General features: G+C 28.7%; 2 protein-coding genes across 2 annotated transcripts in view; one reads left to right on the forward strand and one right to left on the reverse strand.

The window, feature by feature from the left end:
• Positions 1 to 18073, forward strand: part of Piezo (piezo) — a 154177-nt gene that overhangs the window by 52578 nt on the left and 83526 nt on the right. The gene's annotated exons all lie outside the window — the stretch shown is intronic.
• LOC135949928 (uncharacterized) lies at positions 7471 to 9363 on the reverse strand. Its single transcript, XM_065499390.1, has 3 exons — positions 8863 to 9363; positions 8169 to 8799; positions 7471 to 8105 (listed from the first exon to the last, which is right to left on the reverse strand). The coding sequence occupies exons 1-3, from the start codon at positions 9361 to 9363 to the stop codon at positions 7471 to 7473; spliced, it is 1767 nt and encodes a 588-aa protein (XP_065355462.1).

Consider the following 18073-nt stretch of genomic DNA (forward strand, 5'->3'; position numbering starts at 1 on the left):
GAGGGGGGTAATAGGAATTCCACCTCCCAAAACCGAAAATTTTTCATATAAACAATGAAAAAAAAAAGAAAAATATGTAACAAATTTTGAATTCCAATACTAACAAACCAACCCCCACCACCAAATGGTTGATCTGGATACGCGCCTGCCTAGCTCTCATATAGATGGTAAAAAGTTGAAATCACATATCTAACTAGTTGTGTTATATTAACCATTTACCATCAATAGATCTACATAACTCTGGCTTGATAAAAAATATTGTTACATTTTTTGATAGAGTAAAATAAATTCAATAATAAATAAGTCGGTAAAAATTGACAAAGTTCTAAAATTTATCGAAATCGTGTTAAAGTTTTAACAGTTGTTGGCTAACAATTATAAATGGATGAGGAAAATATTGACGCAAACCTCAGATATTTCTAATCAGATAAGGTTGATACTTTTAGAAAATATTATTTATAATGTCTGATGAAATTCAACTAACTAATGAAAAGACTGGTAAGTCGGAGTTGGAGTGTATTTATAAGATCTAAAGTTGTAAATATTGGTCTCTATTATATATTTATATATATTTGTTAATAAAGAAAAAGTCTAGGAAACATTATATAGAAAATATATGGGGTTATTGGGAATTTCTACATCACTAATAATCGTATTAAGCTTTTCTATGAATATTATTAAAACCATGGCAACTCAATAGTGGTTCTGGTAAAGTTTTCACAAACGAATAACTCTCTAACACTACCCAGCAGTTCGACAAAGACTCAATAAACCCGTAAAATACACAAATTTTCACTATTGTCTAAACACCTTGTTGACTGTAACTTGTATGTATTGGGTCATTCGTCAAGAATGTACTTGTTGTAATGCAAAGTGGAGACAGTTGTAACTTAAACATTCCCAGGTATTGCATGGCGGATGCAGTCGTCACTTTACTGGTCCTAAGAAATCTAGAGATGTTGGCATTTGGCACTTGTTTTTTTGTATTGTACTTCAGAAAGCAGTTATTTAACCTGTCATAGTAAATCGAATGCAGAGTAAATTGTCCATTTGCTATCGACAAAATGTAGTTACTGTCTGCAAAGAGTCAGTTGACTTCCTCCTAGGACAAGCCTACTAATTCTGTGGCTATTGGTAGCCTGAAAGTAGATTAGGTTGCTAGTTTCGGACTGCTACCACGAACTATGGGGTCTAATGACCCCTACACACACATAACCACCATTTTTTTCATCAAAGAAGAGGTTTGGCATCATTATTTCCTGGCCAAAAAAGGAAATGGTGTTTAGATGGTGTCAACCTTTCACCATCTAAATATTTTATATAATCATATATTCTCATACCTTTAAATGTTTTTATTATGATTTTCTGAAAAAAAAACAAAATTTTTACTTGAAAAATTAAATTCATGGGTCTAATCACTTTGTTATTTTTTTTTACGGATAGAGGACATCTAGGACTACTAGACATAAGGAGGGCATGGGGGACCTCCAATCCCCCGTTTTCTAAAACAGTTTAATTTCGAATTTTGTGATTTTGTAAAATTGCTCAACTTTGGCCCACTAGTTCCCCACCAAGGAATAATTACCGAAAAAATTATTTTAAGTAGTTCGATTCTTACTTTATCTATTGCAAAAAAAAGTTTTTTGATATCGCTCTCCTAGAATTTTTGAAAAATTGCTCTATTTTTGGGTATTTTTCTACCCATTCGGCGTTAATGAGCTAAATAAATATTGCAAAATATTCCAATTTTTATTTTGCTTATCTCATTTTACAGTTTTATAGCTGCATGATAATATATCCACAGTGGCTCAGAATCGTTTTTTATCGGCGAAAACTTTGTAACTTTTGAATCGATGGAAATATAGAATTTGTTTTTTTTTTATGGAGATATATTTTTTCATGATTTCATTAAAATCGGTTCAGCAGTTGTTGAGAACTTTAAGTCTAAAGTTGAAATTTTTCTAAAACAACTTCCTGTTATTGTGCTCTATATGAAATCTGTAATCCTTATTCCTTTATTCCTGGGCTTCCTCTGATATATCTACAAGTGGTACTAAATTCATTTTGTTAAATTTGCCTTGATGAAAATCTAGTACATGGCAACTCTGCCGGAGAATATCCGAATTTTTATTGCTCAATTCTCTTATCTGGTGAGCAGTGTTCTCACAACTACTACAACACATACATATGTTTATATTCTATACATGTTTATTTTTCATTTATTACTGTTGAATATTAACAAATTTCAAACACACAAATTTATAATAAGGGTATTTCCATTTTAATAACAATCAAAGTCTGTGTAATTTTCGTAACGGCGCTCAGTGGGGTCAATTGCAAAAAAGTGGTAATATATCTGAATCTTCTAAACTATTGCTGCAATTGAAAACATATAAGAAAGTATGTTCGATCAAGTCCAACCATATAATACCCTACACTGAGTAAATGAGCAAAAACATTTTTCTTTTAAAATTTCAATAATGAATATTCGTGAGTGATTTTCGGAAGTGGGCCTTATATGGAAACTATGACTAATTATGGAGCAATCGTTTTAAATTAAGTGACATGACTTCTGTTTATATGAAACTTATTTTTGTTGAATTTTATTAATGTGATTTTCGGAAGTGGGCCTTATATGGAAACTATAACTAATTATGGACTAATATTTGGAGCGAAATTTGTGTAGATACCTATATAAATTAAACAGTTATGACCGATAAAGTCCAATTTCGGTTGGACATTTGTAAGGGGGCTAGGTGAAATACTGGACCGATTTCAGCCAGTTTCAATAGGTTTCAGTCCTTGGGCTGAAACAATTGCGACCTGTAATTTGCGCACAAGGTTTACATGGACAGCCAGCCAGCCAGAAGGACTTCTCTTTATCGACTCAGAAAATGATTCTGACTTTCTAAACAAAAAATGTTGAGCCGGTGAAAAGTTTTGGATCAAAATATACGAAAATATATTTTGTTGTCGGTAACATTTAACCCTTTCAGTACGGATGGTACAAATATGTATGTACCACCAACTTTTAATGGCTTCTAAAAGTTAAAATTTTTACTTTGTTGGGTTTTAAAATTCACTATTACATTTTTTTCAGCGATTATTTCTGTTATATAAATACGTGCTCATTTTAGGAAATTATTGAAAATTTCATATATTTCAAAATTTAAAAATGTTCAGTAGAAGCAAAAAACTATTTTTGTTTTAATACATTACAATCATAGCTGTAACTTGTGAATAAAATACAAAATATAAATATTTTTTATATTATTATAGTTTTTGTTTCCAATTATAAATATTTATTTTCCAAATTATTTATTAGTTAAATAAAGTATTTGTCTAATTTATTAATAATATTTACAGTTAAATTTATGCATATTTATATCTTTTAAAACCAAATAAATTATAAATAAAATCATTTTATATTAGTTTAACTAAATTATATTGATATTTTTTAGAAAATAGTAAAATTTTGTATATTCAAATAAAACAAAGTTGAATAAAATTTAAATTTATTTCATTTATATACAAATAACATCAACTAATTTCTTTGGAATATTTATTCAAACAAAACACAAAAAACTAAAATTATTCAAACAAAAAATTATTGAATAGAAATAATTCTAAAAAAAACTTTAGAAATATTTTTATTTATCACAAATTTGAAACAAATAAATTTATTTTTCCAAAAATTACTGAATAGAAATAATTCTAATAAATGTTAAAGAATATTTTTATTTCACAATAATACTGATGTAAAATATCTTCTGATTGCATTCTGAGTTGAAAAAGTTAGTTCTCTGATATCTAATATTCTATTTTTAAAAACTACTACTTAATCATTGATTATCACTAGAATATGGACACAGATTAATGGTTTCAATTGGAGGTTTAATAATAAAATTTAAATTGTGAAGAACAAAATTCATGAATTATTTTTAAAAACTGTTTTTAACTGTAACTAGTTGTTCAAAATGATCGTCTTACATGGCATTCCTCCTAGGTCTAAGTGAAATTAGACGTTCAAAATATCGTTGAATTATTTTTGAGCATTGTTTTTGTTCGAAGGACCGAAGGATCTTTTTTATAATCCTCGGAAGAAAAATCTTTATCGTCCGAGCTCATTTTCACAAACAAAAATATTTTTTTATAAAATTTTTGAAAAATTTGTTGTTAAAATATTTGACTTTATTTTCACAAATAAAATTATTCAAAGAAAATTTCTATGAATAAAAGAGTATTCTAAAATTTTTAGTTGAATATTTAAATATTTTTCTTTTTTTTTGAGAAATAAAATTATTTTGGAATAAGTAAAATAATATTTTATTCATAACTAGTTGAATAAACTAATTTAATATTTAATTTTTACTATAAAAATATAATTTGAAAATAATTACATGTTTTCATATTGATTAGAATATTTTAAAATCTATTCATTATATAATAAATAAAATACAACTTATTGTTACTAAAATACTATTAGTATAATTTTATAAAAGTTTATTAAAAACTTTTAAGTATAATTTATTTAATATCGTATTCTATTGAAATCAAATAATATTTAATGCATTATATTCTAAATAGATATATATTAATTAGTATCCTATTTTCAATAATATAGAATGATTTCAATATAAATTTATTTTTTTAAATATAACTAAAATTCAAAAATAATTAAGTTTTTGGAAATATTTTGAATAAAAATATTCACAATTTACAGCTATGATTACAATGAAACAACTGTACGGATACAACTGTATTATTTGGCGAAAGAGTAGAGAAAATGATAGCAGATTTTAACAGTAGGTAGATATGATCACTGCACATCGATTTCTTACAAAAATTGAAAATTTAAAAATTTCGAGTTGACACTCTTTAGAGAAACCAGTGCGATATGTACATTAGAGGTCGTTTAGAGACCAGGTCAATTCATTTGTTTTTCGGGTATCATCATTTTTATACCCTTCACCTTCGTGAAAAGGGTATATATAAGTTTGTCATTCCGTTTGTAATTTCCACAATATAATTTGCCGACCCTATAAAGTATATATATTCTGGATCCTTATAGATAACGGAGTCGATTAAGCCATGTCCGTCTGTCTGTCTGTCTGTCCGTCTGTTTGTTGAAATCAATTTTCTGAAGACCCCAGATATCTTCGGCATCCAAATCTTCAATAATTCTGTCAGACATGCTTTCGAGAAGCATGTCCTATTTAAAATCAACAAAATCGGTTCATAAATGGCTGAGATATGAGGAAAAAACCAGGATAACCTTGATTTTTGACCTATATCTGGATTACTAAGATATTAATATAGACAATATGGATATCTAATAATAGATATTTCAAAGACCTTTGCAACGACATATATAAGACCATAGTAAGTTGGACCTACAATGGGTCAAAAGACCTTTGCAACGACATATATAAGACCATAGTAAGTTGGACCTACAAAATCGTCAAAATCGGAAAAAATATTTTTTAACCCGAAATTTTTTTTCATAAAAAAAATTTAATATATAAAAAAAATATTTTTTAAAATTTTAAAATTTAAAAAAAAAAAAATTAAAATAACACTTCGAAAAACTATTTTTTTCCAAAAAAAATAAAAAAAACTGGAAAAAAAATAAATTCCTAAAAATATTTAAAATTTGTATTTTGCAGTATAATTTGGTGAAGGGTATATAAGATTCGGCACAGCCGAATATAGATCTCTTACTTGTTTTCGAAGGTTAATGGCTTCCTTTTTTTTGGAAAATGTTCACTCCTTGTGGTGGTTCAACGCACCAAAAGACGCGGTCGATTCAGCAGCAAAAATTAATACAATTGACTTTTTTGAACCCTTAAAAAAAGTTCCAAAAACCTACAACATTTTAATGGTTAGTGTTAGAAAGGAAATATTACTGCAGTTTTGTTAAACTTAAAATGTTAAACTTATATTCATTGTGCATGTTTAAAAAAAAACTGAAATTCTTTTTTTAATGATATTGTGATATTGCGCCCCCTGTTGTGTGTTTTTGGAACTTTTTTAAGGGTTCAGAAACCGTTAATTGTAAAATCGATTGAATATATTGCAATTCTGGTGAAATCAGAATTGCAATACATATATTCAACCGATTTTGCTCTACAGAAAATTGAGCTCAAAATCCGCGTCTTTAGGTGCGTTGAACCACCACGCAAAAACCTTCAAAAAAATTATGATACCCGAAAAACAAATGAATTGACCTGGATTTGACTCATATACCTTTTTGTAATAATCAAGGCAAGGATTTTCATGCACTAAAAAAATTAAAAATATGCACTATAAAGAGAGAAAATATGCACTAAAATGACAAAAATATGCAATAAAAAAAGTTTTTTATTTGAAATATATTTCTTAATACAAGAAAAATATAAATTTCAGGCCACAGTTTCAATATATATGTACATTAGGGTGTACATGTACAGATTTCAAAGAGTGCCGGGTGGAATATTGTGACACCAGGCCTAAAAGTTATGTGCTGAAAATTTTAGCCAAATCGGAAAACGATTTCGGGACGCGCGTCGATATATGCAAAATTTTACTATTTATATCAAATAAAAAGGTGAAACTCGTTAATTCTCTGCATTGTTTTCCAGAAATATGTATATAAAAAAACTGTATTATCGCTAAAAATCGGAAAAAATGCAAATTTTTTCAGTTTTTATAAAATTTTTGCTACTAACTAAATACTTTTGCAAATGAATTCAAAAGAATCGAAACTTTTCTTTAAAGTAACCATGGTGCCATTAAAAACACTTTTTTCCATTCGAAATTAATAAATCTATATCTTCAATTTGCGATATAAATTCTTCGGCAACTCGATATAAACCATGTACTAAAAATGTTACATGAATAAGTTGTAAATAAAATACCTTTAGGCTATTTGCTGCTATAAAAATACATTTATCCAAAAGAAAATTAAATATGCAATAAAATGGAAAAATATGCTAAATATATGCGTTTAAAAGAAAAATATGCAAAATATGCTTTTATAACAAAATATGCAAAAATATGCAACAACAAATCGATGTCATTTTGTTGCAAATTCTTCGATTCGGAAAGATAAATTGTTAAAAGCGATTTTGAGTTACTGACTACAAACATGCATTTGCATAGATATCCTTGCCCTGGTAAAAATGTTTATTTTATTGATATCATTTATTTTTGTTAGTAAATTATTTTTGTAACATTTTTGTTAGTTAAATATTTTTGTAAAAGAAGTTATTATTAAAATAAAAATATAGATATACACAAAGGATATACGAAGGATCGTTGCCCCTAAGCTATTGTTATCCCAGAAAATAAAGAAAATATATGTATTTGCTTTAAAATATTCTTAACGAACTAACCCAAAATCCCGTTACAGAAATAAACCAAATTAGCGTTACCATTTCCTTGAAACAGTTTCGAATCGTAAATAAAATTTGTCAGAAAATGTTTGGTATTTTATACATTTAGATTTTTTAATTGTTCCAACATTTCATCTTCCAACTCCTCCACCATTATACCAGCATAATTTTGAACCATCTCGTAATTTGGCACATATTCTACTATAAGAGGCCGAATCGTCATAAGATTGTGTTTAACAGCCAAATGTGCAATGGAATCACCACTTCCCAACACTTCAAAGTCCAAAACATTGATATTGTGTTTGCGCATGAACATCAATATAGCTTCGCATAATTCTTTATATTGGCCGAGCATGGCGGCATGTAAAACTGTATGGCCATCGTGATTGTAGGCCCCAATCATTTTCATTAAATCAGTTTCAACTTCTTTGGGGTACTTTGAAATGTTGTTGAAGATAAACAGAATTTCCGCAACACAATCGATATGTTGTTTAGCCAGAGCGACGTGCAACGGTGTTCTTCCGATGTAGTCCTGCTCATTGATATGACATCCCAATCCAATTAAAGGACGTATTCTCTTGAACTTGTTCATTTGACACGCCATGTGCAAGAGATTTTCACCATTTTCATTGCGCAAATCTGCAACCAGATAATTGTTACTTGAATCCTTGGCCATTTTATAAAGATGTTTGAATGCTTCCTCCGATTCTAAAGCATCGTAAAATATGGAATCTGAAATACAAAAGAAATCAATAACTTGGAACTATGAAAATGGTAACATATACTATTACTTACACAAACGTTCATATGACATAATGTGATTTGGATCCTTTGGAGTTTTGAAAATTTTATCAATTTTAAATTTAATATCGACATGCTGAGTGCAAACAAATTCCTTCGAACCTGAGAACTCCGGCGAAGTTTCATAATCACATGATATATTACTCATGTCATTTGCTCTTTGTTCTGGAGGGTTATCTTGTTTTTCTGTTACTCTTGGACGTTTACGTGGCCTTTCATTGACATAGAAGAATTTGACATTATCGCTTATGTAAGTGGAGTTTTCCACTTTAACACACATATTTACTTCAATTTCGTCATCCTCACTTTCGGGTCCTCCATATGGTGGCAGTGTAAAAGTTATCGTGTTCTTGTTTTTTTTTAAATCTTTAACGGTAGTGTTCCATACGATTTTGTTGGTTCTTTCATTGATTTTATTTATTAAAACAATAAGTGTCCAACATGACTCAAATTTGGATTTGATGTTTATTTCGGTGCCTCCAAGTACACTTCCTTTGGGGGTATCAATTTTGTAGATTTTTAATGTATCAGCATTATAGATGTTACAGGAATAAATTGTTTTCTTATACAAAGTATATTGTTTTGCTTTAGCTTTTTTTTCGAATATCGTAAAACCCAGACAGACCTGTTGAAATGAACAAACATTTAACAAGACTTAATTTTAAAGCTCTTGTTACATTCTACTTACGTTTCCTTTTGCACTGTCTTCTACATCACTAGGATCATCTAAATTCAACTCTCCTAGCAGTTCTTCGAAAGTTAACGAAGGTAATTGTAAACGTTCGTATGCGGTCCTTTTATTGGTAAAGGAATTATTGTATTCCTTTTTTGTTAAACGCACAATAACACAGTCTCTTAACTCCCAGACTCGCTTCATTGGATTGTCTTCAACCGTTTTCATTTTTTCAAATATAAACTCATAGTTAAGTTCCGTTACTCCTTTTCGCATTAGAAGATGTGGCGAAAGAGTTTTGGGTACGATGTCTGTAAAACGATGCAAAGAACAAAGTACGAAAAATTCACTATTTCTTTTATTTGCTGGCAAACTTAATTCAATTGTAGGATATTTGTATTTTTGTTGGCCCTGCAATACACCGTGTGTATTTCCTTGTTGGTTTATTTCGTTCTCATACCGAAAATGAAAGTTTTGTTTTGGTTGAATTTTTATACGAAGCTCAGACTCGTTCATTATGATGGATTTTATTTTTTGTTTTCAAATTGAATTCGATAACGCTTATTTATATAAATGCGGCTCCCACTTAAAAACAATAATGCCAACACTTTGCAATTGAAAAAAAATAGTGCTGTTTTATTAAATAAACAATGGAACATATTCAAATTTTTGTTTGCCTGTCTGTTATATTGTTATATTTTTATAGCTGCATAAAAAAGGGAACGGATTGATGATACGGCAATGGTGAAAAACAATTACATATTTAGTGCACTTTTATTTCATTTTGTCATATATTGTTAGAGTTTAACTAGCAGACAACCAAAAAGGTAAGAGTGTTATATTTGGTTGTGCCTGGTTCTCCCGATTTGCTTAGTTTTATAGTTTCTACTACTAGAAAATATCTGTGGTAAGTTTCGCATTTGCTAGAGGATATTGTATTTTCCGGATGTAGGCCTTATATATGAGCTAAAACCCGGTAGTAAGATATATGGCCAAAAAACAATTTTTTTTTTAGAAATTTGAGTAAATTTTTTCCGTTGGCGTGAATTAAAAAAATTAAAAAAAATATATTTTTCGAATGGGAGCTATTAAGCTGTGATTGTCACACAAATTTGTGTGCGCTGATATCTAAGTATCTCTTATAGGAGCTATGGAAAATTATGTACTGATCGTCACAAACATCAATATTATGATTTTTTAATACAACTGACCTGTCTAAAATTGGTTTGATATCAATATGTATAAGATTTGTATTTAGGTTGATGTGTTTTTCGGAATTATTCCTTATATGAGACCTATGATCAATTATGGACAGATTTTCACAAATGTTTGTACAGGCCTGTCACAGAATTCTATTCCGATCGTATGTGGAATTAATTCCGTATTTCGCTTCTTCAGAAAAAGTAAAACGAAACTTTCTTTCGTAATGAAACCACTTTCAATTTTCAAAGTGGAATTGATATTACTTTTTAATTATTTGTTTTTCTAAAAAATTTAATAAATTTTTTTAACAAAAACTTCTCTTTTGTTTTAATGTCAAAAACGCTGTCAAATTAAAATCAGAAATACCGAATTATTAAATATTTTTGGATTTATAAAATTACACGGAATCTGAAGAACCTAAAACGAAATCGATCGGACTAAAAAGTACGGAATTGAAACCATTCCGAACAAAATGTGTGACAGGCCTGATGTATGAGGATTATTTATGTCGATAATGATACTTGTTAGAGATCTATGCGTATTTAAATGATTTAGGAAGTGGACTATATATGGCGGTTATGGTCAAATATGGACCGATCCAATCAAAATTTTTATGTTTGCTGAATTTTGTATAGATACTATTCTAAAGAGTCATATTCCGAGAAGAAATTTTTAGGAGGACTGGAGAAATCATGGACAGCTTCTTGCTATTTTCAACAGAGCTTGTATTGTGTGCACAATTTCATGATATCAACTGCAATATATTTAAAGAAAATTGCCAAAAAAAATATTGGTTCTACTTGACCGATTTTGCCCATTTTCAATAACAAAGAATATTGGCTCTATCGTGCCAACAACAGATGGACGGGCATAGCTAGATGGTCTTGGATTCATATGAGGACCCAGAATATATATATATTTTGATTCTATGACCAATATTTCGATATGTTACAAACGGAATGATGAAATGCGAATATACATACCGCCCATCTTTTTGGTGGTGGGTATAGAAATGATTTAATTGTCTTTTTCTTCATGAAGGCAATCGTGTAATATGTTAATTAATGGAAGTACATTTTTCGAAAAAAATGTCGAAAAAACGATTTTTTATTTTTGTTTAAGTTTGAATGCACATAACATTTGACTCAGTAGATGTTTTTAAACAATTCTTTCATACTATTATTAATACATGTTTTGTTAATTCAAAAAATTGTATTTCAAGAAAATCGGGAAAGAATTGGATCCGTTATTAGCAAAAAACCAGACCAAGGTAAGTAAATAAAATAAAATTTTACTTTTCAAAAAATAAAGCAATGTTTTTTGTAGATCTCGTCTAGTAGATTCCATATATATAAAAATATTTCTAATCGGATCACAAACTTGGCATCATTTTTAATTATTGATATACCCGAGGTGCTCCACTTTGGGGCATTAAACTTAAACTTATCAACACCTCCTCTATAGCCACGGTAAATTTTATTAAAATCGGGCAATTCGTTTAGAAGTTGCAGATTTATTTCCACTTTTTTTTCAGATCCCCCACTGTGCAACAGGGCACCAAACATGGTCGGTTATTTATCTGTAAACAACACAAATGCCAAAGAAGTTCACAAAAATTTAAAAAATAAGAAACAAACATCACAATTACAATTACAATTAAAATAGAGAAAGAAAGTGCATACAATTTTATAATGATATAAAATTAAATTTTCACTGGTTTAACAAATTTAAACCTAAATATTAGCAACACTACTAATCACGTACAACTGTTCCATTACTGCTTTGATATTTTATAATTTAAATTCATTTGATCTGATTCACTCAATTACTAAGCAATGGTGTATTATAAAAAAAATAACACACCGTAAAAAAAGCTAGCAATTTTTACATAGTTGTGAAAAATAGCAAAATTTTAAAAATTACCGCTCGTAAAAACTAGAAGTAATTCTAAATGGATAGTCCGATTTTAATACTATTCTATCTACAGTCCGACCGTATATTCGGTTTCGGATTAGGCTCAAAATTGGTCTAATAACAGTATTCGGGTAAATCTTTATCTAACTAATATCGAAATCAAAACTTTTATGAAAGAAAAACATGGATTATGGATTTTTTAAGGGGAAACAAGTTTTGAATTTAATTAATACAATATGTAGAGTAATTTATATTTTATTGTAAAATATCACTTAGCATTCTCTAAAAACTATTGCCTGAATAAAACTTTTCAGTTCAAGATTAATAGAATCCACAATGTAAGTGTGCTGCATCTATTAATTTTTAGCAAATTAACAGCACATTTGTTGGTCTAATATTATTGGGTGTATGACTTAAAAATGCCGATTTTTTTTCTTCAATTTTTTACTTTTATTTTGAAACATTTGTACAATATAAATAGTAATCGGACGGGGCGAGGTCTGTAAGGCGGGTGAGGCAACACTTCCCAACCACTTCTTTCTAAATAGTTTTTAACAGGAATAGCAACATGTAGCCGAGCGTTGTCATGATGGAATATTACATTTTCATGTCTGGCCGCATATTCTGGGCGTATTTCGACCAATGCTCGCTTCAAACCAATCAGTTGCGTTCGGTACAGGTTCCCTATGATGGTCTGGCCAGGGTTTGATATACGATCTCTTACGCAAGTAATGATTGGTAGCAAAAATAATTTTCTTTTTTTAGCGTTCAAACATACATTTTTTCCAGAAAATAAAATATAAACATTATTATTATTTTAAAGTGTAATAAAAGGTTCAAATCAAGTAAAATATTACAGATATTATTTTATTTTTTTTCAATTTCAAGTTACAATTACACGCAGTAATGTCAGCTTAGCACTTTTCCACTTACGTTTAGCACGTATTTATCCCGAAAATAATGAACGTGTGAATTTCGATGATTTCAAGCCATATTGAATTGAGAATTAATGTGGCAAACATTTAATGCTACTAAGTATGTGTTAGTGACTCAAAACGGAATGACAAACATTCCGTTTTAAGTCACTATATTTTGATATAAATATATATACATATCATTGATTTTGTCATTTCATTTGTAATACATTAAAATATTTGTCGTAGACCCACATTGGTATATGGGGGATTTCACGTCAAGTGAAAGTTGAAAGTTCAAAAGTTGCATGTTTTGAATTACAAAACATTTATTTTGATAGATATCGAACTCACATCCCACTAAACGACCAAATAGTTCTTCAAGGAAAATATCTAAGCTTTATTTTAAGAAAAAAAGGGCCCATTTTGAAAAAAAAGTCAAAAAAGTTTTTGATTTCGGAAAAAAATATTCAAAATTTTTTATTTTTTTTTTCGAAAGATTGAAGAAATAGCTATCTAAACTATTTGGAACACATTTTGCTAAAAACAATAGGTAATAAGTTACATGGATGAGAAAAATCCCATGTTTGGCCAAAAAGTAAAATTTTGACCAAACTTACCATATCAAAAGGGTTAATTTTAATTTTTGTGCTGTTATTATTATAAATACTAGACATCATGTTATACTTTTCTTGAGTTTCATCAAAATCGGACCAAAAATATATAACATTTCGCTATTTTTCCCATGAGAAATTCCAAATATTGAAAAATTTGACCTTTGACCTTCTCGATTTAAGGGTTGACGTTTTCCGATTTTAGTAAAACTTTCAGACTATATTTAAAATGACTATATTAAAAGCTATTCAGAATATTATAGTTCTGAATAGCTTTTACTTAAAAATCATAACAGTAAGGAAATTCGGCTCATTCGCCCAAAATATGGCCAAAAAATTAGTTTTTTCTCGAAAATCGCAAAATTTAAATCGAAGGTACGGAAAAACTATAGGAGGGATTGACATAATTTTTTCACATTTTTATTCCCTATTATGTTGACAATAAATCCCCAAGTGATGATCAAAAAATTCTGTAATTTGTTTAACAAAATTTTTAAAAATTTGAAATTGGAGTTTTGAAACTGCCGTTAAAAAAATATATGCGAATAAGTTAACGGTATCCTACGAAGACAAAAACTCATATACAAGTAAATATGTATATATTTTAAGTAAAAATAAGCTCTTATTTTAATATTTCTCAAAATATGTTAATTTTGTTCCTACGTTTCTTGTTCTAGTGGCCTGAGACACGTTAATGGCCTGGCGATTTTTCAATAACTTTAAACTTTAAAACTTTTTAACCAATTTGTGTGTTTTATATCTTATTAGAACGACAATTACGTACACATTTCGATTCTTTTAAATTAAATTGCAAAAGTAATTATTTAATGGCAAAATTTACAAAAACTGCAAACAATTTCATTTTTTCCCCTTGTAAATGCACCACAAAACTAAATCGCAAGTCGGCACGGGTTACAATCATGGTAGAAAGACAAAATTTCATATTTAACTATAGTTTTATATATATAAACAAAATTAGAGGGTATGCGTTCCGAAATTCCAAAAAAAAAAAATTTTTGGGACACTCTAATGCCCAACTATATTTTTTTTTCTGCGTGTGAGTGCCGACCACTGAATAATAACGATTACATTGTATTAGTGATCTAACTGTATTTCACCTTGAATATTATTTATTATTAATCATCTTTAAACTTGTTGTACAGAAAGAACATCTTAATTTCAGATACGATTTCTACTTGTATTTTCTTTGTGGTCTACTTAATATTTACTAAATTAAAGTAAAAAATCCGAATGCTAGAATATATTTTTGCTTTATTTTAGCGTATTTTTTAGTTAAAAATATACATATGTAGTTATGTGTATAATTTTCCCATTTGCCTTCACGCATCAAAGTGTTTTGTTGATTTTTTGTTTTTGTTTTTGATTATTATTTATTTTTGTTGTTGTTGTATTAGCCCTGATGACGACTTGTTATTATTTATTTAAAACATTTTTACACGTATGTATATGTAGATATAATTTGTTTTTATATTTTAACAATAAATTTAGTATTTATTGCCTAAAAACATTTTGACAGCAACATGTGAATGGCAATAGAATGGGCGTTGTATAAATATTCAACAATTTTGCGGATGAAAAATAACAAAGAACATTTTCTTTTTATGGAGACTCAGATGAATAATTAAAGATACCCCGAATGGTCTCACAAGCCCTCGTTAAATATTACATACACAAAGATGTTTATTTTAGGTCTATAGGACAAACATAAATTATTGGGGTATTCACACGGTCTGCTCATATTGTCATAATGTCCTAATTAGGGTGGCCCTTAATAAACGAATGTTGGATTTTGGCCATTCTCACCCCCCCAGTTTGGAGAACATTACTAAAAAAATCGGTTGGGGAAGACGTGCCGCAAGCTCTCTGAAGTTTTGAGATGCATTTACATGGGGAAAAACAGCATTTTTTTCAGTTTTTGTGAAATTGTTTCCATTAACCCTTAAATGCATGATTTTTATTTTTATTTTTCTATAAATTATCAAATATTTAGTTGATTTTTATTTATTATATTTATTTTAGCTTTAGTTTGATTTAGAATTTCTTTAACTGAAACTTTTCGTACTCCATTTGAATTTTCTGAATTAGTATCAAGGTTGTATTCGTCTAAAATTAATTGGAACTGGAATGTAGACAATTGGTAACAAAATGCATTAAAGGGTTAACAAAATTATTTTTGCAATTTAATTTAAAAGTTCTAATCGTTCTAATGAGATATAAAAAAACGAAATTGTTCAAAAAATGTTAAAGTTATTAAAAATTCGCCAGGCCATTAATGTGTCTCAGGCAAATAGAACAAGAAATGTAGGAACAAAATTAACATATTTTGAGAAATATTAAAATAAAAACTCATTTTTACTTAAAATATATCCATATTTATAGTCCAAATAATTCTAAATATACTCTGAAAGTTTTTATTAAAATTGAAAAACGTTAAAAGTTAAATCGTGAAATTCAAAGGTAAAATTTTTCAATATTTGGTATTACTAATTTAAAGATAACGAAATGTTATTTATTTTTGGATCGATTTTGATGAAACTTAAGAGAATTATAACATGAAGTCTAGTATTTATAATAACAGACCAAAAATGGAAATTAACCCTTAATGGCACTTGGGGTTAAAATGACCCCAAACTTTTAAAATCATAAAAAACCTTGTCAATTTCAATAGTGGCGTCATTATAAACCCACGTGCCATTAAGGGTTAATTTCCATTTTTGGTCTGTTATTATAAATACTAGACTTCATGTCATAATTCTCTTAAGTTTCATCAAAATCGGTACAAAAATATATAACATTTCGTTATCTTTAAATTAGTAATACCAAATATTGAAAAATTTTACCTTTGACCTGCACGATTTAAGGTTTAACGTTTTCCAATTTTAATAAAACTTTCAGAGTATATTTAGAATTATTTGGACTATAATATTTTGAATAGGTTTTACTTAAAATTCATAACAGTAAGGAAATTGAGCTCATTCCCCAAAAAATGGACATATAATTGGTTTTTCTCGAAAATTTCAAAATTTAAATCGCAGGTACGGAAAAACTATAGGAGGTATTGTCATAATTTTTTCATATTTTTATTCCCAATTATATTCTCAATAAATTCAAAATTAAAAAATGCCGTTAAAAAATTTTATTTTTTTGGTCATACCTACGATTGGTCATACGGTATCCTACGAAGACAAAAACTCATATACAACTAAATATGGATATATTTTAAGTAAAAATGATTTTTTATTTTAATATATATCAAAATATGTTAATTTCTTGTTCTAGTTGCCTGGCGAATTTTTAATTTTTGACCAATTTCAGTTGTTTATGTCTCATTAGAACGACAATTACGTACACATTACTATTCTTTTAAATTAAATTGCAATTAATTTATTTAATGGCAAAATTTTTACAAAAACTGAAAAAATTAAATTTTGTTCCCTTGTAAATGCATCTCAAATCTTCAGAGGGTTTGCGGGCACGTCTTAACCCCAATCGATTTACCAAAAATTTTTTCAGGATGATTTTTTTTACTAATGTTCACCAAACTGGGTGCTGAGAATGACCAAAAAATCCAACTTTCGTTTATTAAAGGCCACCCTAGTCCTAATATATTATAATAGTTGTTGTGTTTTAAACAAAAAAGTATTATTCTATGACAAAACAATAAACATTGTTCAAATAGTCTTATTAGTTTAGAACTTTGTTGTTTGAAACACAAAAAAAAATTGACAATATGTCCAAATAGTACCCCATATGTATTTTTACGCAAAAAAAAGAAGTTTAAGGTATCGTAATTTTTTTTTAAATTTAACAAGTGTTATATTCTGATGTATCGAATCTTGTATACCCTCCATCAATATGTGACAATAAAATATTTTTCTTATATAGGGGGTAGGGTCAATTAAGGACCGATTTATTATGGAAGATTTAGCTTCTTGTAATACTAGTTTATAATCAATTTCATCACGATTTTAATTATTATAAGATAATTATGTTAATTTCTGAAGTAAATCCGGACTATATTCTTCATATACAGTATAATATCGGAGTACTTAGAATTAATTTGTGCAAAATTTTATCAGGATTTCCATGCGGTAATCCTCAACATATTTATTACTGCTCAAACAGTATTCCGGGAGAACATTTGTATGGAGACTGATATTGCCCATTTTCATTAACAAACAAACAATATCAACAAAGAGTTTGGTTTGAGTCCTATCGTGGTTTTAACAGACAGGCAGATGGACGACAAAGCTAGATCGTCTTAGATTCTTATGAGGACCCAGAGTATACATAGTTTTGTGAATCTGCGATGAATATTTCGATGTGTTACAAACGGAATATACTTCCCAATTTTTTTTATACCCTTCACCATGAGTGGCAGTTTGTCATTCCGTTTGTAATTTCTACATTTTTCATTTACGACCCCACAAAGAATCGTTATAGATAGCGGAGTCGATATAGCCATGTCCGTCTGTCCGTCTGTGTGTTGAAATCAACTTTCTGAAGCCCCCAAATAACTTACATACACGAATGATACATCAATATCTCCGAAATTCTTCC

This window comes from Calliphora vicina, chromosome 2, assembly GCF_958450345.1.
Source record: "Calliphora vicina chromosome 2, idCalVici1.1, whole genome shotgun sequence".
NCBI lineage: Eukaryota > Metazoa > Arthropoda > Insecta > Diptera > Calliphoridae > Calliphora > Calliphora vicina.

Coding starts and splice junctions, on each gene's coding strand:
- LOC135949928 (XM_065499390.1), bottom strand. CDS start 9,363: ATGAACGAGTCTGAGCTTCGTATAAAAATTCAACCAAAACAAAACTTT. Junction 8,800..8,862: donor AAGACAGTGCAAAAGGAAAC/GTAAGTAGAATG, acceptor TCATTTCAACAG/GTCTGTCTGGGTTTTACGAT. Junction 8,106..8,168: donor TATGTCATATGAACGTTTGT/GTAAGTAATAGT, acceptor TTTGTATTTCAG/ATTCCATATTTTACGATGCT.